The sequence below is a fragment of the Prinia subflava genome, chromosome 5 (assembly GCF_021018805.1).
Source record: "Prinia subflava isolate CZ2003 ecotype Zambia chromosome 5, Cam_Psub_1.2, whole genome shotgun sequence".
Taxonomy (NCBI): domain Eukaryota; kingdom Metazoa; phylum Chordata; class Aves; order Passeriformes; family Cisticolidae; genus Prinia; species Prinia subflava.
The window spans coordinates 27,029,379-27,053,778 of record NC_086251.1 but is presented as its reverse complement, the minus strand read 5'-3'; the positions used below and the strand labels follow the sequence as shown (position 1 = coordinate 27,053,778).

The 24,400-nt window shown below is 38.2% G+C and overlaps 1 protein-coding gene across 1 annotated transcript in view; it reads left to right on the top strand.

Moving 5' to 3' along the window:
* Nucleotides 1–24,400, top strand: part of LOC134551237 (cytosolic phospholipase A2 epsilon-like) — a 32,954-nt gene extending 8,554 nt beyond the window's left edge. The window contains exons 4-21 of the mRNA XM_063398593.1: nucleotides 1,765–1,901; nucleotides 2,595–2,726; nucleotides 3,327–3,367; nucleotides 9,564–9,606; nucleotides 10,052–10,115; nucleotides 11,445–11,587; nucleotides 11,744–11,833; nucleotides 12,659–12,696; nucleotides 14,304–14,439; nucleotides 16,301–16,437; nucleotides 17,602–17,824; nucleotides 18,747–18,861; nucleotides 19,648–19,785; nucleotides 20,060–20,167; nucleotides 20,971–21,162; nucleotides 21,605–21,774; nucleotides 22,828–23,014; nucleotides 23,899–24,400. Coding sequence (XP_063254663.1) covers nucleotides 1,765–1,901; nucleotides 2,595–2,726; nucleotides 3,327–3,367; nucleotides 9,564–9,606; nucleotides 10,052–10,115; nucleotides 11,445–11,587; nucleotides 11,744–11,833; nucleotides 12,659–12,696; nucleotides 14,304–14,439; nucleotides 16,301–16,437; nucleotides 17,602–17,824; nucleotides 18,747–18,861; nucleotides 19,648–19,785; nucleotides 20,060–20,167; nucleotides 20,971–21,162; nucleotides 21,605–21,774; nucleotides 22,828–23,014; nucleotides 23,899–24,107 — 2,303 coding nt within the window. The 3' untranslated portion in view covers nucleotides 24,108–24,400. The remainder of the gene's footprint in view (nucleotides 1–1,764; nucleotides 1,902–2,594; nucleotides 2,727–3,326; nucleotides 3,368–9,563; nucleotides 9,607–10,051; nucleotides 10,116–11,444; nucleotides 11,588–11,743; nucleotides 11,834–12,658; nucleotides 12,697–14,303; nucleotides 14,440–16,300; nucleotides 16,438–17,601; nucleotides 17,825–18,746; nucleotides 18,862–19,647; nucleotides 19,786–20,059; nucleotides 20,168–20,970; nucleotides 21,163–21,604; nucleotides 21,775–22,827; nucleotides 23,015–23,898) is intronic.

Sequence of the window (24,400 nt, the reverse complement as noted above, 5' to 3'; positions counted from 1 at the left end):
TTAGCATTTATTTCCTCCACTTTAGCTTTCCAATTTTATTGGTTAAATCTTGATGTTCCCTATGACTATTTATTTCTCTTCTGTATATTTTCTCATTATTGAAGTGTTTGTGCTTTATTTATTGAAGTGAACATTTCTTCTTGTTTGTTGACTCTCATGTTCCTATTTACTTTACTAATGAAAAATAAAAATGCTTTAGATGTATTCCTCCCTACTGATGTTTCAGAACAAGATAATTTTAATAGATTTGAGTAGAGGCCTGAAAATCTAGACTATGTTTTGGACCCTCACATTGCTGCATTATGAGATCTTGGGCAAAGCATAGAATCATAGAATGCTTTGGGTTGGAAGGGGCCTTAAAACAACTCCCCTGCCATGGGCAGGGACACCTTCCACTAGATCAGGTTGATCAAAGCCCTGTCAGGGGTGGGGGATGGTCTTGAACAGTTCCAAGAAATTCAAGTTTTCTCAGTGTACTTATTTGCGAAATCCCTGTATTGCTACTGTGAAGTAATCAGAGTGTCTCATCCTCTTTGAAAATGGAAACTGTAGCATTTAATCATCATTAATCATTTGCATTTTCATCTACCTACATGTGTGCCTCTGCTGAACATCTGATCAGTCACAGTCTTCTGATCAGGTGTGACTTAGGTCTCTTTCTGGAAATGCTTTCCTTCCCACAATCATAATCCAGATTTTGCTGATTGTGGTAGCATGGTTAACTTCACAATAAAGGCTCATCTTGGCTGGTAGGAAAACCTAAATCTGTTAGGGAAAGATAAAGAGGAAATACATGAAGTAATTATTCTTAATATGATGTAGTAACACTGTTACACGTTTCAAGCATGATGCAGGGATTGACTATGAGCTGAGATATTTGGCCTCCTCTGACTCACAAGGTGTTGTAAGAGCCAGGTGACTGGTTGAGCATTGCTAATGTGAAACAGGGAGATGGCATCACAGGTGTGAGAGAAAGGCCATCAGTGCCTGTATCATGCTGTTGTTAATTCTCACTCCCTGGAGTTGTCCCTCCAAACCTGACAACTCAGATTATGGGAGAAGCTGATGTCTTCATTGGCACTCATGGCTTCCTTCCCCGAACATGAGTGGCAGCAGCATCTCTCCAGTCTGCAGATAGAGCAGTAGTAAGGAATTGAACACACAGTAATTTAATTATGGTGATGAAACAGATTTTGTTTTCTGAAAACTGCTGAGAAGCACACAACTTCTGAAAACTTTGTCAAATATATGAATGAATAAGGAATAGGCACATTCTGATTTGTGATAAATCAAATTTTTCAGATTTGATGGGAGAACACCTTTCATCAAAAATATCTGTTCTTCAGTTAAGCCAGCACTTGAATAAAGGCTTCCATTAAGCTAAGATATGAAATCTGGGGAAGAAATTATAGAAAACAAGTCTTTCTATAGCCCAGATTGAAGGTTGTGAGGTGTGTTGCCTGTCCCAGCCATTTGGATAATTATGAAGATAAAGCTAAATGCAACATGTACTGTACATGGAGGACAGTGCAATTTCAAATATGAAGTAACATTAAAAAAAATAATATGTCTGAATAAGAGTGAAAAGGTGGAAATAGGCATTGCAAATGTGTGAGGATGTCTGTTTTATTTACTCCTAATCCTGTATATTCTGGGAAGAAAGCCCCAGCTGTGCTATCTTTATTTTATTAGGGTTAAATGGGCACTGTGCAGTGATTCTTTCTCTGGATACACTTTAACTGTGCTTATCTTCTCCCTGAACAGTCACCCTTTCAGATTGCTATGTGACACTGTGGCTGCCTACTGCCTCAGCAGAGAAGGTTCGAACCAGGACCATCAGGAACAGCAAAAACCCCGTCTGGAATGAAGCTTTCTGCTACAAGATTGACCGCCGTGTCAAGGTAACTAACACCAGTTCTTCTCACCTCTTGATGTCTGTGGATAGTCATTAGATTTCACTGGACTGCACTGAACAAGCTAGTTCCAAACATGGAAGATGTTAAAGATTCCTCAGGAAAAAAAACCCTGTTGCTTACATCCTCCTTAGTGTTGTTCTCTTCCACTTATTTGTTACTTATACATTTACTATACTGCAATAAGAAGGAATTAAATGCCCTTCAGAATAAACCTTTGCTATCCTATACCCTGTCTTGGCATATACAAGCAAACCCAAGAAAAAGATCACATAAAAATAATAATAAAATCACTCAGTTCTAGATATTGTGAAAATCCTTTAAACCACCTTTATGTACCTATGACTGTTTTATACACTTAGAACCAAAGGACATAAAATAAATGCAGAAAAATTTAATGCAGTTATTTATGACAAAATCATGAATGTTCTGCATGACCTGTTTGTCTTGTCTGCCTGGGGAAATGAAACAAGCTTGCTTCTTTTTGTATGAAGAGCTATCAGTAATGTGATGTCTAATAAACCCAAGTCTCTTTCCTTTTTCTCTTTACCTTCCTCCTTTTTCCTCCTTCCCATAAAACTGGAGGAGTAAGAAAAGAAAACCTGGACTTGAGATTTTCCTGCCTTATGGAGCTCTTAGATACAGTAGTAATTCCATCATATTCTTAACCTCTTTGTGCAGAACGTGCTGGAGCTGAAGGTCTGTGATGAGGACACGGTCACCAGGGACGATGAGCTCTGCACAGTTCTCTTTGACATAGATAAACTCACTGTAGGACGTACTGTCCGTGTGAAGTTTCAGCTGAATCCACAGGTGAGCAATGGCAATTCTCTCCTTCCAGCTCAATAGATCCTTTTACAGTGTTTCTTTATAGGAAGCATCTATTTAAAATGTATTTCGCTGCTATTCTAAGAAAGACTTCAGTGAGTGCTTTTTGCTAACTTTTGTTTAGAACAAATATCTATGCTAAAAATATAGGATGAAACCAGCTAAAAGTAGTTATCCAGTCTTCATTCTGAATTTTTATGGGATATTTGGTGGCTCTTGGTGTAAATTCTGAATTTTCAGCTCCTTTTAACTGTAATGGTATTAAAGAGGCAGATTCTTTTTGTGTTGGGAATTCAAATCTGAACAAATGGCTGTTTTAGCAGAATAGCTAAAGATTAAAGCAAGCTTAAGCATGCAGATATGCTTATAAAGGATTTAGATTAAAAAAATCATTTTAGCAACTGCTTTTTCAATATCTAAAAATTCAATATCTTCAGTCAAACCTATGACTTTCTTACATTCTGGGAATTATCCTAAGTTCTATTCCAAAGGCATATTTAGAAATTATATGTAGCTGGTATGATGAAAGCTGTGAAGAAAAATAAGTAATCAGTCTTTCTTTTTTTTTTTATCTCCTCGCTTCAGGCACGTGAGGAGCTGGAGGTGGAGTTCACATTGCAGAACACGTGAGTAGAGTCCTAAATTCCTAATAAAGTGTTATATTCAGTATAAAAATAGTTTGAAAAGCTGATTCATATGTGATGGTGCTTCTTAAACCTGGAGTCTCTAAAAGCAGTAGCTACATGTTTTCATTCAATTTTAGTAAACTGTAATTTTAGAATACATACTTTTAGATTTCAAATATATGAAATGTGACTTTTTCGCCATTTGAATTCTGCCTCTTGGGAAGCAGCTTCATGTTCTTTTTTTCCTCATTGAGTCAATGAGATACACAAGGAAGTATGAGTACCATAACAACATTCAGGAAGTTTTGACCCTTAGAAGGAGTGCCGAGTTTAAATGCCTTAATTACTCCCCTCTTGAGGAATCTGGTTTTTCAAATCCACATGATAAAATGCACTTCCATAATTTGATTTGTTCAATTCATCTGGCTACACCTGGGGAGCAGTGGTGGAGAAAAGAGCCAAATATTCTGCCAAAAAGGAACCAAATGCAAAGTAAGGTCCAAAGAGCAGTGTGGGAGTCTGAGGACTGAGGAACCAGGAAAGCTGGAGGAGCAGCAGTAACTTCATTTGGTAGGCTTGAAAGTTGTTGGTGGAGTGTTACTGTTTAGAGGATGTACTTGGAGGTGCTGCTCTTGGATGGTACTGCTGGAACCTTCTCAAGGTGTTTGGGGCACTTCAGAAGGCCTAGCAGAATAATACATGGATGGACACTTTGAATTCCTGGCGGCAGTGGAAGAACTTCCTGGTGAAAGGACAGTAGGTCAGTGTTAAGGATGGAGAAGGAAAGATCTCAGTGTTCACACACAAAAAAGCTATCAAAGCTGAAAGAGTCTCAAAATCTCATTTTACAACTCATGGAGACTCACCAGGGTGGATTGTTTGTTGTTTACTGTGCTCCAGAACAGGCCAAAGGCCCAGCAGCATCAAGACAAACAGTGCCTGTCACATCTCAGGAGTGTCACAACATCAGTAATGGGGACAATGGGGAAGCACCAGTAGGTGTGGCAAATATCCTGTCTGGGGTTCTCCTTCTTCTGCAAGTGACAGGATGACTTATGGAGCTGGTACAGAGAATCATGCTCTTGATAATCACATCTTTAATAGAGGAGATCCGAGTAGGTTGCCTGGCTTGGATGTTGTCCACAAGTGGATTTGTGTATGGGAACAGAGGCTGGAACTTGTTTCGGAGCATGTGTGCCATCAGCTCTGTGCCAAACTCTTCTGTCTGACCTTGCAGCTGGTGGCCTTTTCCTGGAGTTGTATTCAATAAAGTCATAAATGGGACAATTTTTGCAAGTGATACCTGACTAGGAATTCTACTGGTTGGAAGATGATGGAACTGTACCAATAAAAAGGATCCTTTGCAGTCTCCAGGGACAGGTTTTAAAAAACATGTCAGTCATTGCTCTGTTGCTCCAGCAAGAAGGCATCTGATCTACTATTTTTCATTCAGTGTGGTTCCTGAGTGACCAAAGTAATAGTTGTGGCCTGAAGAGCCACATGCAAAGGCAAGGAGGTGCTGCATTATAAGTGAGGGGATGTCCCTGAGAGCTCCCAAGTAGGACTGAGAAAATGGGCTTCCTGTTGGAAGGCAGACAGACTTTCCCCCTACTGTCCTTCATTCACATTTCTTGCATTTGTGTGGTGGTCAATGCTGGTCTGCCCATCAGCTGAGTCTGGAATAAAGGTCTAAGCACATCTGGATTGATTAAACATTTTAGTCTTGGTAGGATATTGAGAGGGTGTTTTTTTCCCTCTTTGGAAACACACCACACTTTGGAATGTGTGATATCAGGAGTAATTAATGAAAGGATTTGTCCACTAAAATTGTAGACAATGGGTTGCATAGATAAACTAGAAAGCCCTGGAAAGGTCTGAACAACTGAAGTGAAGTAGTTGAGATGGGTCACCAGAAAGGTATGAACCCAAACCAACCTCTTCTGTGTTGAACAAGCTCAGCAGATTTTGGAAAGATTTTTTGTCAATGCTGGATGAGAGAAGTGTTGACAGAGATTACAGATAATTTTCAGAAGGACAGAGCCCTCTGATAACAAAGAGTACATCTAAGCATGTGGGATAATTTCTAGAAATCCTCTATTGTGATGGGAACAATGAGAACATAATTTTTGGGGGGGAATATGGCAGTTTATTTCTGAAATTAATGATTATTTCCACCAGCAATTTTTCCTCTGCTCTTTATCCACAGTTTTTAATTTCTTCCCCATCTTAATTCTAGATTTTACTAATTGTAAGATTTATTACATTAGCTTGTTCTTTCTTTCCAGCATTTCAAATGAATAATACCACACATGAAGTGTAACCCCAGGCCAAGAATGTTTCCTGGGTTGCACCTATGATAGCAGCTTTGCCACTCCTATTTTTGTTTGCCTATAACCTCACTGCAAAGGTTGTATTTTGTGTTACTTTTACCAAAAAGAACATTATAAAACTACCTGTACAAAACTAACTGTACATTGGAGGGCTGTACAAAATTTGTTCCTGCATCCATTCCTGTTATATTTTATTTAAAATGGAAGAAAAGCTTCATTTTGGTAGTGAGTTTCCACAACAGCAAGATGAACACCCTCCCTAGTTTTGCCTGCCCCTTACGCCACTGCTGCAGTACCAACAAACGCTCACCTCTCTGCTGCAGAGTGGCAGGCACTGAGGGCCAGATGTTTGATCCTAGCGACACAGAGGAAGGCATGCTCCTTCCTCCAAGTGCCTTTTCGCCAGCAGCCAAGCCAAGGGATTGCAAATGCCTGCCCAAAGTTTTCTGGGCCCCTAGCACGAGCCCAGCTGGCGTGAGAGCTGCTGCGCTTGGGCAGCAGTGACGGAAAAGGTAAGGCCGTTGTACACAGGTTGCTGGCTCGCGTGCTTTAGTGCTTTGTGTGCTGTTCTCTGGTGATTGTCAGCAGTAACCTGGGCTCTCTCCCGTGCCTCTACTGGCAGGGTCCAGCACCAGAACGAGCCCATCCGTGTGGCCACAGGGACGGGGTCCCGCTGGAGCAGGTGGCTGCGCTCGCTCAACCTCCCGCTCCCCTCGGACATCTTCTGAAGCCCACACCTGACACTGAGGGGCCACAGAGAGGCTGCTGGTGAGCTGCAAGGTGATTTGAGTTCCCGTGGAAAGGTCTAAGAGCCCCAGGGTACTTTCTGTACCTGCTGATCTTCCTTTTGCCCTCTTTTATCTTTCAGATATCTCAAGCTGAGGAAGTGCATCTCTAACAACCCTTAGAAGAATGAAGGACCACTCTTACACAACCTTTCATATCCACTCCCTCTCCCCTTTTCTTTCAAATGTGAAAGCCTGTGTTTAAAACAAAGCCCAATTAACACAAATAAATGTAAATAGGTGTACAAAAAGCTGTATAAAAGTTAAATATTAATTATTGAAATATGGCAAAAGCAGGATTTTTAGAAAATAAAAGTCTTTCTTTTCTTTCTGTAGTTCTTCTGTGTTATTTTTAGAAATCCTCCTCATGTGAAGGGTGAACCAGCAGATTATGGCAGCTATTTGGCTTGGGCAGTGCTGAGAAACCCTTAGGCTGAGTCTCTATCAGTTAGAGGCCAAATGTACTGTTTGTATTGTATCATGTATTTATGTGGAGGAGCACTAAAGGCAAAAGTTTTAACTTGAGAAAGAACCTTTGAGGTGAATGCAGCTTTCTTTACTGAAACAGTACCATTTCCCCCATGCTTCTCTTGGGTTGTCAGAAAGCTCAGAAAAGTAGCCTGCATTGTTATGGAAGCTACTAAAGGAAGGGAAAGCTGTATCTGACTCGGAAGAATTCAAATTTTTTAGATAGGTATTAAAAAATCCAGATTCTCTGGTGAAATGGGGCACAGTAGCCTGTTCTAAATGAGAACTGCAATATAAGAATATGTGTGACTGTAAGTTCTTATTCAAAATTGTTAATTTCATTTTAAGTCAGGCATAATCCAAAAAGGAGAAGGCAGAAGTTTGATGTATACCAGGTGTTGGAAAACGATCCACATTGAGTCCACTGCAGCCTTAGGCATTCCTTCAACAGACTTTTAGAGAGGAAAGATTCCCAGAGTCTCTGTTTTTGTCTTTCCCTGCTTCAGGCCATAATATGCTCCCAATTCTCCTAGTGAAACTGAGGTCTGCCATAAAAAAGCCCACTAATCACTGTCTGTAATGGAGAAGTGTACAGGAGCATTACTCTGTGTGATGAGAGCTAACACCAGGTTGGTTGTCAGAGAAACTACCAGCTAATCCCAACTAGTAGAAGATATTCAGTGCTCCAAAGGTAGGCAAAATGTTCAAAGGCACCTGCCAACCTGAGCCCTTCTGCACCCAGATCAGTTATGTTTCTAGCCACAGGTGATTTCCTAAGATTCAGAGAGAGATGAGTGCCCTTGCTCTTCTTAAAAGAAGGATATAGACCAGGTTAAAAATTTAAAAAATGGAAGCATCTGTCTTATGCTGTGACTAGCAGAGGCCTTGAAATTTGGGATATAAAAGTTAAAAGAGCAGTGTGGAGAGTGATCAACAAGTGACAGCAGCTAGGCTTCCTTACAGTGGTGGCAGCAGAGCTGACAACCCAAAAGAGACATCTCAGCCCTTGGTCCTTCATGACTGAGGTGTCCTGGTTCTTCCCAGGAGCCTTCCAAGCTCTGCTCTGTTCTGTTCAGCAATGCAGGTTCTTTCACCCTGTTTGAAGGTCATGCCTTGGACCTTCTGACTTTCAGCCTAACTTTATACTTCGTTGATACCATCAACTCAAATAATACTAAACTTTACTGAATGTTTACCTCCATGGAGAGATATCTTTACCTGTCTTTGCACTTTCATTTCACCAGGCTATGCAGGCTGAGCTCTTCTAATATCAACCATGCTGTTTCTTGCTTTCCTTTATTTTTTAATGAAGTATTTGAGGATGGTGACACTATATCTCATGTAATGTTACAACTATTTGACTGCAAAATAGTAATTAATTACAAAAATTTGTGTCTGAAACAAATCTGGAGTGGTGCTTACACCCATTTACCTTTATGCAGGTGGAAATGCTGTGTATATTTTTTACTAATTCCTGACCAATGTTCTTTGAACTCTTTAGAAATACATTAAAATAAAATAAATTTTTTAAGTTTATAACTGGGTTTTTCTGACCTGAGATGTTTGCTTCAGTTTTACTGTTGCTATTTTCTTCTAATGGAAAGTTTTTCCAGAATGTTCTGCAGTGTATTTAGCCAGTTCACATTTTTCTCTTAAAGAAAAGTACTGACTTGGAAACAGAGCTTTAAACTGTTTGAGCTTTGGAGTGAATATTATCATTTGTGTTTATACTGAAATCTAATTGTTGTGGTAAATTTTCACTTTAAGTAGATAAAACAATGTTATTTAATTTTAAAGGAATTATATTGTTTGGTTTTAGCTGAGATACAGTACATGTGTAATACATGGCTTGCAAAATCTGAATAAACAGCTCATACTCTGCAGCAGGTTGGGGAGTCAGTGCTCAATCATTGTAAAATTACATATGTATGCATTGCCTTTGGAGTAATGTGACTACTTGAGACATCATATGAATTTACATCTGTAATTTAATTAAATGGTAAATTATAACATATTCTTAATAAGACACTGCCTGATTTTTCTGATGGAAAAATATTTTAGTGTATAGACATTGTTGGCTGCAGAATATGAATTCACCCCTATTCCCAGATGTGGAAACACATCTATACATACAGTGATCTATTACAATCTCATGTGTGATTTGCAGATCACTTCATAGAGGTAACTACAGTTTCTCCTGCCATTAGGATAATTTTTTAATAAGTTGTGGAAAGCTAGGCAGTTGTATTAGTTTTTGAAGTACAAACACCTGGGTAAAACTGGGAAATGTTCAAAAGAATCAAGACAAATTTAACAACTGCAGCTGTTCTCAAAATAGGTATGTCTCATACCAGTGTTCATTGCATGGTTTACTAAAGCAAGGCATAAGGCCACAGGAGTAGAAATCCAGATTCATATTCTATCATGAGTGAGTGGAAAAAATTGCAACTCAGCTCATTATCTAATCTTAAGTTTTAAAGTATTTTTGAGTGAGAATGTTAAAGTCAGAAATGTCAAAGCTCATGTAACAACTAATGTGTTAACCATAGACTTAAAAATTTGTCTGAGTTCTCCCACCTATTACATTATCTTCCTTTTCTTTTTTTTTTCCAGTCTGGACTATCCCGATGGCATTATTACAAATGGAGTACTAGTGGTAAAATATATATTTATTATTATCTTTCTTGTGTCTGAATAACAAGTGTTCATGTTTCTAACTCGGGAAACTTTGAGCTGTGTCCCAAACACAGTCCTTCCACCTACTTTCTTGTATAAAAGAACTATGAGGAGTTAAAGAAAAGAGTGTTACAATGCTCATAAAAATAGTCCCACATGTTAATAGACTAATTATTTTGAATAGGGCTGATCTTCTTAGCTTAGTTGTCTCTCCAAGTTCAAGCAGCTCATGAGCTGTCCCTCTTTATTTCAATTTTGTAAAGAAATACCACATCATTATTGCCCTTGCGTTATCTGAAGACATAGTAATAGATAATAATTGCCTTGCTCATTGATCAGCCAGAGGGGTTGGTTGGGAACAGTATGAATCACTTGCAATGACATTTACACTTCTCTCAATCATCATTCATCCTCTCTTGCTGCAGGCACGTGACGTTTCCTGTTTGGAGGTTAGAGTGGATACAGGGAAGCTGAAGCAGCAATCCACAAGTGAGGTTATTGCTTCATTAGCCTATTGTTCTTGTCTTGTGGTTCAGTTATTACAACAGATGTTGAAAAAAATTAATAATCCGTTGTGCACATTGCTCTATCTCTGTCACATAATACTTGGTTTTGCCATGCCCCACCTTGCAGAAAGATTGTTATCTGTCAAAATTCAAGTTCGTCAAGTGTTTAGTTATGAGGCAAATCTTAAACTGATGCAAAAATAGAGAGACAGATACTAGAATGAAAACTTGGGAAAATTCGGTTAGTTCTTTGTTTATTGTTTGTTCAAAACAAATCTTTCTAACTAAGTGGAATCTTTTAAAATTATCTTATAGCTAATATGTAGAAACCTTATCCCATATGTTTGATTTGGGTTGAAGATGTACAAAGTTTGTGCATATTTGGATTCTGAAGGAGACTTCTTTTTGGTTCCTTAATAAAAATAATAAACCTGAGTTTAAATGTAAAGTTGTATCAAAGGGGTCTTTGCAAATTGCAGGAAAATCTTCTGCTACCATAGAATCACCAAAACAGTACTTTGTCCATAAAATATATGTCTAACAAATACAGCAGGATTCTTCACTAGATTTTAAGTTGATTTAAATGAACAGTAGCTTGTGTGACACTGCTCCTGGGGCAAATCTCAAAAACTCATGACTGTTCTGAGTTAATTTGTAAATGGAAAATTGACTTTTATGAAGAAAATGGTAGCAATGCCTGAGTTCCATTATAGGAAGTTTCAGACTGAGGTGTAACATGGGAAGGAAAGGTTAATGACCTAAAATTATATGTCTCTTGGCCCTGATCTTGCAGGAGAACAGTATATGAACTCTCTGTAAACAAAAAGGCTTTTCTGCACAAGAACCACAGTCTTCAGGTTGTTTCAGTTTTAGTGACATGAACACATGCCAAGTAGTCTGATTGAGCTTTGGGTTTCTAGAATTATTTGAGTGTTAATCTTAATATTATAAAATGTATACTATGAAGCAGAACAGAGTAACATAAATTACTTTTATGTAACATGAATAATCCAAAATGCCTTTAAACTGACGCTTCTTTAAATCCAAATCTTGGTTTAATTTATTCATGGAAAGCATCTAACAAATATCAAGCTATATTATTTAAAAATACATTGATTACTTATATATATTAACCAAGATATTTTAGATCCATTTTCAGTCTGTTTTGGCCACCTGAAGTCTACTTAGTTATTGTGGTGTAAGAAAATTCTACAAAAAGTGTGCAGAATAGAGGCAGGTTGGGGTTTTTTATTAATTATGTGTGTTTGCTTGTAATAATTAAAATTCTGCTTGTTCCTTGCTCTCTGTTTAGGCCCCGAGCTTACATTTATAGTGAAAGGATCACATGAAGGAAGCCAGAAGATTTTGCTGGACTCTGGCCCCAGCCTTCACATAATCATATTTCACTGCATCATAAATGACCAGACAAGACTGGATATCATATTACCAGAAGAGGTAAGGTCTCCTTCTGTCTGTTATTATTAACCCAAATGAATTCAGAACAAGCAATTAATAGAACCAGTAAACTGAACTAGCCTTCTTTGTGGAGAAGTTCTAGAGATGATAAACCTTTCATGTATTCATACTCAATTGCTTTTTACATTTTTTTAGCTGTCTGATGGAAATGAAACAGAGCAATCTGGGGTCCTTTCTTTCCCCCTGAATTCACTCCCTTTGCAGAAGGAAATAACACTAGAAGAGGTGAGTGCTGCGATCTTTTTGAAATATCTGTTTTAAAATATGCTTAATATTGTCCTGCTCAAAATGAAGTTACCAAGTAAACAAAATCACTGTATAAAATTGTACAGCTATTCATTAGAAAGGTTAAAAAATTAAAGTTGCCATACTCACTTTTAAGGAAGAATATGTTAACAATTTTAACAATACAAAAATCATTGCAATTCTGTGTCCCACAATTAGAACTAAGGCGTTTCAAGGAACAAAAAATGACTGTCAAATGCACATTTATTCAAAACATTTTATTTTATTTTATTTTATTTTATTTTATTTTATTTTATTTTATTTTATTTTATTTTATTTTATTTTATTTTATTTTATTTTATTTTATTTTATTTTATTTTATTTAAAATATCGGGGTAATACTGGCTAAGAACCGAAAAAAGACCCGTCCAGATTATGATTCTATTTCAGGTTTTAATTTGTGTAAATATTGATATTGGAGGTGCTTGGTTTTTTTTTTTATTGTGTGTGTATTTTTAAAAAAATTTCTTTTAGTAAAGTAACTTTTCTCATTCTTGTTGCCCTCTCTAAGTGTGCAGACTGGGAAGTGGTGCAAACATGCAAGCTTGTGGCACACTACCAGCCCCAAACACACAGGCTTATTACAGAAGAGAAAATTTGATTCCAGGGCAGGGAGTGAGGCTTTGGTTAATTGTATAAAAATAATGTCCTTACCCATATGATTTATTGAGAACCACCTCTCTTCGTCTGAGCATTGCCCCATCTTGAAGGAAAGAAATATTTTTAAATTTGGAAGTAATTAGCTTTACCTTTCTCGTTTTCCAGGATAATTCATTTCACTTGTGCTTGACATCGAGAAAATGGTAAGATCACCTTTTTTGTTCTGTCAACCAGGACTACCATAAACTAGTCATGTAGGCTTTTTCTGTGATAGGTGTAGAGAACACATACACACATACTGTGTGAGTGATTTGTGTTGTACTTACATGGTGCCTGAGGTAAGTGCAAGTCTGCTGCAGTTACAGGACTGTGCACTTCAATGTGAGTCTGTGAGCCTTCATTCAGAGTAAATTAATAAATTAGTCTGCCTGTCATTCTCACACATGAAAAAAACTGTACTGCTCACATATTACTTTATTTCCCATTTAAGCCAATAGTCAGATCTGCACAATGACTGAAATAAAGTCTATCAGTCTTTAACTTTGCAAAATCACCAAAGCAAACACAGGGTAGCCTGGCTTCTGCCTGTTCTGCTTCGCTGAGCAGAACGGGAGCTGAGACCTGACCAGCAGCACCTCTGCCAGGCCACTGGCAGGGACAGAATTGCACCAGTGACAGGTAAAATTGAGGACAAGGACATTTTATGGTACAGCTGAAAACTTCCTGTGGTTCACAGCAGCCTCACTGTTGAGTGATATACAGAAAGAAAGCAAGGTGGATTTTCACAGCACTGGAGAATTTTGTGTAAATGGAGAGCTACCTGTACAACCTCAGCCCATAACAAAACATATTGACATAAATTTAACAGAAACAGGTATTTATAGAAAGAAAGCAAGAAAAATGTTAATCTACTGCTAAAATAGTTGTTTGTTTGTTAATGTAAATAATTTGGCCTTATTCTGTTTTCAAAATTACACTGATAAATCAAATTTACTGGAGAACAGAGATTAGTAGCATTAATCCTTGAAAGAGTCATATTTGTGAAATATTAGTGAAAATAGTTTGCAGCCACCAGAGGGTGATGTGACCCAGAAGATTTGGTTAATATTTAGTGTTCTCAGGAATTAGTGTATTTGTATTGCTGAAGGCACGTAACATCAGCTACCATTTGATTGGTTTTGCACCTTTTTTTCTGAATTTTCTTTTGCTTGTGCTTCACATTTCTCAAGGGACAAAATTCCATGTGTCTGCATACGTGACAAAAGAAAGTGATGGATATTCTTGTATATTTGCAGGATGTAGCTTGCAAATACTTACCTAAGAATATGTTCAGGAGACAGGTGAAGGGCTGGATTTCCCAAGACAGAGGCTGAGTTGAGGCTTGCTCTGCAATTCAAGCTCCATCACATAACTCATTAGAACCCTCAGTTTAAAGGCTGTTAATGAATTGTCAAAACCTGAGAACAAGTGATGATGTCATCACTTGAATTTTCCAGGATGTCATAGTGATAAATAGAAATGGATACAGAAAAAAATACTTCTGAAATTACTCCTTTTGGTGATCTTTCCTTGATTTGTGTCTTTTTGTCTATGTTCACAAGAGATCTAAAGGACCTTGAAAACTCCTCTTCATCCTCACTGCTATTTCTTGCTGGCAGGAGAAATGCTTGTTTTTCTTCTTTCCCTTATCTATATGTGGGCTTGGAAATAACTTGTTTTACAGATGATTTATTTTTTAATATCTGCCCTACAGATCTTGAAGTCAGCTATAAATTATGTGTGCATTGATTTTTCCCACTGTCTGTTCCAGCTCAGGAGACCTGGACGTTCGTTTGGGGTTTAGCCTGTGCGTGGAGGAGCAGGACTTCCTGCGGAAAAGGAAGAAATACGTTGCTGCTGCTCTGAAAAAGATTCTTAATTTGGAGGAGGATCTGAAAGAGCATGAGGCAAGCCAATATAGTCCCTGGTAGCAACTGCTCTCAGGGAATCAGGGCCTGGCTCACAAATTCAAACAACAGATAAAATCCCAGCCTAATTAGTTGTGCTGGTGTGGTCACCGAGGGCAAGGCAAGAGCAAGAGAAGCAGTGGCCTGTTAATGTAGAAGAGTGGGGGACGCAGGATGAAGTCTTTATAGACCCCAAAACTTCTCAACAGCTCCTCAAATAGTCCATTCCTGTTTATTCTCGGTGTTGCTCATGGGTCTCAGGAGGAAAATTTACAGTGGGCAGACATAGAACAGCTGGGGGATGCGAAACTGAAGGCCTTAACAGAGAGACAAGGTGGTGGCCATGACACATGTGTAAAGAGTTTTGAGAGGAAGAAACAAAAATTTTCACACAGACAACTGAATAAAAGTTCTTGGAGTGGTTTCTGCAGCAAAGTTAGGTGTATTGTTGGGAAAAATGAGGAATAGAATAAACCATCAATCTGGCAAAGAAGAGTGGATCTTACAGCATCACTGAGTTGTAGATGAAATAGCTGAATTGTAAGTTTAGCTGTACCACCCTAGACACTGTTCCTGTCTCTGTAATTGAGTCATAAGTTTTGCAACTGCTGATGCCTAACTGGGTTGCTGACAATCAGAAAAGTATAAACATACCAACAGCAGCAACACTCTCTAGCTGACAGTTAAATAAAAGTGCTGTGGAAAGTATGATTCAAAAAATGTTAGTTTGGATTTCAGAGCAGAGAGTAATACAGGAAACAAAGTTCTCAACAAAGCTGGAAAGAACATTTTTAACCATTTTTACACAGCTGTCAGAATTTTCTCACATGTAGAAAACTGTTTTCTGAAAAGATCTAATTACACTGGCTCTCCTATTCATGTGTTTAACTTCGGAAATATGGTAAAATATCCCCTCTACTTTATTTATTTATTTACATTTGAACTGAAAAAAATCATTAGAGTTTTAACTTATATTAAAATAGGTTAGAAAATGTAAATATGATAATATATTTTTTGGAGTTGATTCTGACTTTAGTTAAGATTAAGAGATTTTCTTCATTATTATTTTATAAAACTTCCTAGATTTAAGATCTTAAAGAGTTTAGGGTAGGAAGAACATCTGTTTTCTGGGGTTTTTTATGCCTTTTTTTTTGGAGAGCAGGAGAATTATTTTCTTAATGCTCTAGTCATTGACTTTAGAACAGATTCCTCTATGAAATTAGAAGCTACTATTTGAAAGGTATAAAAAGACATTTTCCATGGGGTGTGTAAGCATCCACACTCTGGATGTTAACGGAAGCAAAGGGTGTACTAGATCAGGAAAAGATAAGGAGAAGAATAGTCTGTCTCTTCAATTACACTTGGATCACGAAGGGGGAAACCCTATCAATTAATGTGTTTCAGGGCTTCAGGACACAAAGTAATTAATGGCCTGGGGCCAGGAAGGCTTTGGCTATTGTGTGGTCTGGCTGATTACAGGGTTCTGTGCATTCCTCTGTGACCCTGGTCATTGTTGGAGGCAGAATCACAGATCCCTAATCTGCTCCGGTGTGGTAAATCCTGTATTTTCTATGACGGCTTCTAATAATACACTTTGAGAAAAATTCCAGGGTGATGACATTGATTTCCAGTTGCACGTTAAGTAAACAGCTTCCCACCCCATCTGAGCGGGTAAGGCATAAGCCTTCCTCCTTGCGGCTGTCAGGTGGTAGCAAACAAGCCTTCTGCAACAATCACATCCTTTTCATGCCAGGTAGCATCCCTGCTTGTATCCATGCCTGCTGCCTGTGATCTGATTTCCCCAGTGAGCGCTGGCTGTGTCTAACACATGCACGGCTTTTGCTCCTGTGGTGTCCAACAGGTGCCAGTGGTGGCCATCACCACCACCGGGGGAGGAACGAGATCCCTCACAGCCATGTATGGCAGCCTGCTGGGCCTCCAGAAACTCAACCTGCTGGACTGCATCTCCTACATCGGGGGTTTATCGGGGACCACATGGTGAGAGTGACCCAAACAAGGTTTATGTGTTCTCTGCTCAGCACCCCTGACTCTGTACAGCACCATTAGCTTATATGGCACTTAGCAAAGCAAAAGCATTTCTGTTCTCCCCGCAATCTACTCTCTGTCCACCTGGAGCAAGGAAACAAAACATACTGAGTAAGAGATCAATCACCACACTCATCAACTGCTTCTGTCAGCACACTGACTCAGTCTATGCCTGATATCTTCATCTAAATGCTCTATTCCCCTTTCGTATTTTATCAATTATACCTTAGACTAAATGTAATGAATTTGTCTTTAGACTGGAAATTGAAGAAGGATGGGAAGAAGAATTTATGCCTCCCACTTGCTGGTTATTCTCTTCCATTTTGGATTTACAGTGCATCTCCCTCTGGTAAAAGATGTATTTGGGGCTAGAGGAATTAACAGTATCACGGAAAGTCCAACAAATGATATCAAGTGACTGACCTTGGAGAGACTACAGATACGGTGGCTTGTTGTGAAGTGCTCTCCTCTCCCAGTGGGCATAGAGCAGATGATGTCATACTTAACTAAAGTATTTAATCAAGTAGGTTCTAGCTTCCCCCTCTCCGCTACGCCTATTTGGAAGTGGAGAATTTTCACTGAGTTGTGTGTCACTTTATGTAAGTCCAAACTTCAATGGTAGGTTTCCTTTTAACTTCTCTGAATGTACATGGAGATCTGAGTGTAGCTGTCTCTGTTATGATTTCCAGGAGACAAGGAAGAAGGTCATACAAGGACATGCCCAAAACTGCCCAATTTCTTGTTGGCACAAGCAATTAGCAGATATATGGGAACAAATGCAGGACTAGAGCAGAGTAGTAGTGACTGCTTCCTGGAATACTCCCCACCTTTTGAAAAAGGGATTTTATGAATATTTGTGGAACCTTTGAATTTAATAGCCTTGGGTCTTGCTTTCTTTTCTCCCTTGAATTTCAAGATAATTTCTGAGCCCATTTTACCACATCCAAACCAGGAAAATTTGGAGGTTTTGTTTGCCTTTGAAATTAGAGTGTTTTAAGAGTGTTTTAAATTGCGAACCCTGTAAGAATTAAGAAACAGGCAAACTGCACAAATATTTTGTGATAACAAACCACAGCCTTACTTCTCTTTCATTATTTTCTACTAACACTTCTTCAGGACCATGGCAAACTTATATGAAGATGCTAATTGGTCACAAAAATATCTGGAGGATGCAATCAAGGAAGCTCGCAAGCAAGTAACCAAATCCAAGATCTGCTGTTTTTCTTTGGATTGTCTGAAGTACTATTATAATGACTTGATGGAGAGGACTAAAGAAGGACATAACACTTCTTTCATAGACCTTTGGGGTCTTGTCATCGAATCCATGCTACACGATAAGGTATAACCCTTTTCTTCCACATAACTGCTGAGCTTCTATAGCTACAGTGAAGAAGAAAATAAATCCTGGGATGCCATTCAGTACTACTAATGCAAATAATTCATTTAGAGGTTGATTAAATATTATATATTCAGGTCTATTATTAAAACATTGCTCTAGATTTAAAGAGAGGTTGACCTTGAACTGAAGGAGCCATGTCATACCAGTCTAAGGTGCTCTTTCTCCTTAAAGAAAGAAGTACCCTGAGAAAAAAAAAATTAATTGTAAATGAATCACTTTGGACATAAAATATTCTGACTAGAAGAGGCACTTAAAAGTTTGAAATAATTTGCTTCTCTAGCATAAATGAAGATAGGCATCTATAACATGACCTAGATATAGACTGCATATGGATATGGTTCACACAGTGAGAAAGATGATTTTCTAAATATGATACCAAGTTTTAAGAAATTTTGCTGATTTAAAAATAGTGTATCTTAAGCAGTTTCGTTCTGGTTTAAGTTTATACAATGGAGTTTTAAATTGTCATGTGCAATAGAATATATTCTTCAATATGCTTGTAATTGCCAAATACCTTAAAATTTGATCAAGTCTTTGCTAAGACCCAGCCAAGGAAAGAACTTTACCTTTCACTTAGCTGCATTATTTTTCCTGGAAATGTTTTGGTTTGTTTTTTGTTTTTTTTTTTCCTTGCTGAATCTACAATCAACTTCTCTTCATATCTCAAAATCTGAGAACCCATATAGGGGATACTTGCCAAGTTTGGAATATCCTATGGCAGATATTTTGGAACAATCCAGTTACCTGGGAATGGAAAGGAGAACTTGGATAAGGCTGGATAGGGCTGATAGTTCACATTATATTATTTGAAATGCAAATTGTTTTCCACCTCGTTCCATTAACCCTTTTTAATCAAAACCAGAAAGACGAGCACAGACTCTCGGACCAACGGCAGGCGGTGGATAACGGCCAGAACCCACTGCCCATCTATGTGGCCATCAACCTCAAGTCCAACTATAGTGCCCAGGCATTCAGAGGTAATGGGTATTATTTAGATTTCTTAACAAATTTATAAATTTAGTGGTCTAAACTAAGATGATAAGGATATAATCAGCTTTATTAATACAATAGTCTTTTCATTCTAATTGCAAATAAAACCCTCAATAAGTCATAAAATTTTCAGATAATAGTGACCAAAACTTAAAAAAAAGAAAAATCCAAACGTGTTTAGAATTTGAGTTCTTTATTTTGCTAAAAGTGGAAACATAGATATACCATAGAAGATGTCAAAGTCACAGTTTATCCTGTCACAAAAACCTTGTAATGAAACAAATTCATATAATGGTTCTAAATGGTCTCATTTTGAACAATTAAAGAAAAAACCTTGAATTTTTGGGTCCAATGGCAGGAAAATCACTATTTTCTCTACTATTAATTTTCACAGTGTTTGTTTAACATGAGTGGTTAAGTATATGACACCAGGTGAATGCTAAGCTCTCTGTCACTTGAGCCTTAAAGGTGACAAGTTGTGCATGAGTAATACATACTTTGGAGTAAGATTAACTCTATTAAAGAAATACCTGTGGTTTCATTCAGACCAAGACTTTTTTGCTGGAGGTTGCTGTATCACAGCCTGGGACTGCCCTGCCATGGTGTGAAAGGACCTCATGGCATCAGTACTGCTGGCATACAGATACAGCCATGGCTGGTGAATGGCATGCTATGAACTAGCCAGTGTTTCATTGTTTGCTTCCTGGAACCCCTCTGTTTAATATTATCTAACATGTTATTGCTTTTTCATGGTCCGGCTGCTGTTGCCGTAGAGTGGCTGGAGTTCACTCCTTATGAAGTTGGCCTGCTGAAATACGGAGCGTCTATTCGTGCAGAACACTTTGGAAGTCAATTCTTTATGGGAAGGATGATGAAGAAGCTCTCAGAGACTCGCATCTGCTACATGCAAGGTGACTATTGCCTTGGGGAAAGGTGGTCTACTGGAGAGACAGCTGGTATGGGCAAGCACATGGTGTGTGGTGGACAGCACTGGGGAGACACTGGCAGACAGGTTGAGCAGGTGTGAGTTTACATTAACAAGGACAAACTTACAAAGTATGCCCACTAAGGTATCTGTACAGACAGAAAGGAAGTATCCAATGGGAAGAACTGAAGGTATGTATCAATTAAGATTCTTCCGAGGCCAGTCCATCAATCAACTTCTATTCCTCTCTCACGCTACAGGCATGTGGAGTAGTATATTTTCCATAGATGCAATGTATGTCTGGAATTTGGCTGCTGATTCAGAAGATTTCTGGTGCAGATGGACCAGAGACAGAGTAAAAGATATTGGTGAGATTTAAAATTCTTTTGTACCACTGGTATATATTGCTTATGTACTGTGAAGATGTCTAATGCATAAAGAAATGCTGTCAAAGTCAGAGAGTAAAAGATGAGGAAAGAAAAGCAGAGATGTCAACTAAGAATTATTTTCTGGCTGATTTAAAACTAAATTGCACTTCTTTGGAAAAGCTCTGTAAAAGCTGTACCTTTTTCTGAAGGTCATACAGACACAAAACCAGTCTCCATCAGACATATAGAAGTCATGTTGCATCAAAAACACATCTTAAGATTGTTAAATTAGGATATGGTCCTCCTTGGCCGGTAATAACATGGGTAGAGAAAATGGCTCTTGCAAAGGGCTGTTTTCTCTGCTGAGCCACCATGGACAAAGCTTGTTCTTGCTGTTAATTGCACAGGGAGCCTGTAGTGACTGGTCTCCTAACTTAGCTGATGTTCTCTGGGTGACACTGACATGCAGGTCATTATTGACAGGTCTTCTGTGTATTTTAGGACTGCTCTCTCCTCTCCACCACATGCTACAGTAGAGGTGGGCATCATTTGAGGAAGCTTAGAGTGGAAGGTGGTGCTTACTGCCTGGCAGCCTGCTGCCTGCAGGTAGCTCGTAATTTAATTCACTGTCCAATGCTGAATTTTATTTGGTGGCACAGAACTTAAGGGCTTATAACTTTGTTTGATTTACCTTTGGAGTGAGGGATGATGATACCTGTTGTTATTAGTCACTCCATTTTTAAAAATACGGATTATTTCAGAAAATTATCCTAAACTTAAAGTTTCTTCTTTCCATCTTGCAGCAGAAGAACCCTTTCTGTCTGTGAATCCCTATGAAGTAGACACATGTCTATTTACTCCCTCTGGTGTTCTCTCCTCTGCTCTGCGAGATGTCTTGACAGGACGTCCAACCATTGCACAGTATCCCAATTTTATCAGAGGCTTCCAGCTGCATAACAAGTACCTGGAGAGTGAAGGATTTTCGACCTGGAAAGGCACAGTAAACCAACGTGTTTTTCAGTAATATTCTAGGAAGGTTTAGGTTGTGGAATTCACTTAGGATTTCCAACAAAGAGGAAGAGATAAGACCAACTTCTGAAATGCCACTTCTCCCTTTACAAATGGAAAATATGAAAGCTGGATTTGAATAGCATTTCAGTTTTGGTGGGGGGTGAAATTGTATTTGGTTGTCTGGGGATTGTGTTCCTGTGGATAAAGTGAGGTCAGCCGAAGGCAGCAGGAAAGATCTCCCCTCTAGGGCTAAAGCAGCCTGCAGAGCCGAGGAAGGGGGAGGGAGAAAGCAGTAGCATGTCACTCCCATAAAAGAGTACAGCTAGAGTGAGGGCAAAATTGTCGATCCTTTATTCTTTGCCTTCCTTCAGAGGAGAAATCAATCTTGTGTTTTATTTGTTGTAATGAGAAATAATTATGTTTCAGACACAGTGATAGACTCCTTCCCAAATAAACTGATGGAAACAGCAGACAATGAGCTCTCCCTGGTTGATACTGGCTTTTTCATTAATACCAGCTACCCACCACTTTTGAGATCAAAGAGGGAGGTTGATGTCATCTTGCATTTGAACTACAGTGGAGGGTCCCAAACACTGGTAAGAAAAGCCATGGTATCTGAGATCTCTTTCCTTCATGGTCTTTTGATTTGTAGCACTCACCAGGTAAACCACCTAACTTTGCAGTACTGGAATGAGAATTAGATTATTATTATCTAATTTATTATTTAGATCATTAGGTAATTTATTTCTCAGTAACTAAGAAGGATATTAAAAGACAATGATGGAATATAGGCATTTTAAAAACATCAAAGTCTTTGCTGCAGTGTATCCAAGAATTTTGAATAACTGATGGACTGTATTCTGGATTATATTACAAATTGATAAAGTGTTCTGAAACTCTGCTACTGATTTTGGTTATCCTTACACTGGATACAGTACAAGGCAATGGAATTACAAGGGAAATGGAAAGTCCTGACAATATTTTAACAGACTAAATGGAAAAAAGTCTCTCTTGGCCTTTATATCTCATACCAATCTCAGGGAAACTAAGTGGCTAATGCCAGATAGATTAATAATTTAAAATAATATAATTAGTGTTGCATATATAATGATAATAATATAAAATAAACATAGGTTTATATTAAATATAGGTGGTAAAGCTTTATTTTTTGAGGTCATAAGATATATTGATAAGTATATTTTTTAATAGGGAGCCATTATCAAGCAACACCAATTATGCAGAGGACAGACAGATTGGCAAAGTGGTAAATAATGAAGAAGTCTAGACAATGATGCAGAGTAATCTGGACTGATGTGTTCCTTCTCCATTCTTGCAGTTTCTTTGCCTTCCACTTCTGAATGGGGGAATTCTTTCAATGGAATTATAAAATTGGAACTGTTGCTTTTTAATTTTCAAGTTCAGAGAAAGTGACTGTTCTCTTGTTTTGCCTAAAGCAATGTGGAAAATAAGATAAACTGCAATATCTGGTGTGTTTATATTTGTTTCCATCTGAAATTGAATATCTTGCCAGAGGAACATTCAAACCTTAGAATATTCCTGTTAGCTGCTGGAGTTTAAAATATATAGGTCGCTGGATCAGTTTTGATTATTTGTAAGAATTTTATATATATCTTTTTTCATTCATCCAGCCTCTGGATCAGATTGCAAAGTACTTCTCAGAGCAAGAAATTCCATTTCCCAAAATTGAGATAAGTGAGGAAGACAGGGAAAACTTGAAGGAATGCTACGTGTTTGAAGAGGCTGACAGTCCACAAGCTCCAACAGTACTTTTTTTTCCCCTAGTAAATGACACCTTCAAGAAATATAAAGCTCCTGGTGAGTCATCTGTGATAGCAGTTTTAATAAAAAAATTTTCCTTGTGAATTATTTCCATTTCATATCTAGTGTCTTACTGTCATCTTTGACCTTTCAAAGAAAGCATGAGCCTCATCACTGACAAAAGTAACTGGTCTGTGTCAGTATGTCTGAATTTTGTAAACTCCAGAATCTTTCTTAAAGCACTTGAGAGGAATATAGGCACTTATTTCACCAGAACTATTAGAAGGCAAAAATTCCAGTATGTGTGCACCATGAGGTGTAGGTTCTTAACATAAGATGTTTTGCTCTACAGACATGCACTCTTCATGCACTGCTGCTTGCAAGCAAAGACGAGGAAAAAACTTCAGCTGGTTTTGGTGTGAAGCCCATTCATTCAAGTTTTTTCACATATTTAAAAGTAATCTTCAAGACTGAGGCCCGAGTAGACAGAGATCTTTGGTTTTAATTGAATGATGTCCTTTCTCTGAGTGCAGTAATTTCTCCTGAACTTTCAGTGAGGTGGCTATTATTTTATCTTTATCTATTTATTTTAACCAGATACAAGAGTATCTGGTTTCCTTTTCGCTTATGCTTTTCTAGTTTGGTTAAAAAAGATTATGTTGTCCTACTAGTGGTCTAGCACTTCTGCTGCTAATGTTGTTCTAACTTCAACCTGTTAAAGTGATGTAAATGTCAAATGATGTAAAATCCTATTTAGTCAGAGGCTTGATCCAGATGCTGAAGAGTACAGTGCTACTAGCACAGTACTTTTACTTTCCTCTGGCAAATTATATCTTTCCTTTCAAGTCTCCCTTTTCTACCTATAATTATGTAAATACTGATAGAAGCCACACACTACAATAAAAGCTTATTGGTGCATCTCCCTGTGGTTTGTCCCCTAGGTGTGGAAAGGACTCCTGAAGAGATGGCTGAAGGCAAAGTTGATGTCTCCAGCATCCTCTCCCCATTTACAACAAGAGAGGTGTGTTTCAGTGAAGCGAATTTTGACAAACTGGTGAAACTGACTGATTACAATGTCCTGAACAATGAGAAGCTGATTATTGAGGCCTTGCGCTTGGCTGTGGCACGGAGGAAGCAGCAGAATTATTAGCCACCACACACAGTCTTCAGTCTTTCATGTTGTATTTCTTGTTGTGGTTTGGTGAGGTCAAGATGTTTGATCATTCTCAGTGATACTTGCAGTGGAAATCACATAATCCTAAGGACATTCTGGACTCCACCCTATTTGCATGGCTCTTCAGACAAACAGATTGGAATTTGCCAGTGGTTTAATCCAAAACAAACTTCAAAGCAACAAATTTGTTTTTAGTTTTGTTACCAAGTTACTTTACTAATTGTTATCTGTATTCAATATAAATTATTGTCATGTTGTGGAACATAATA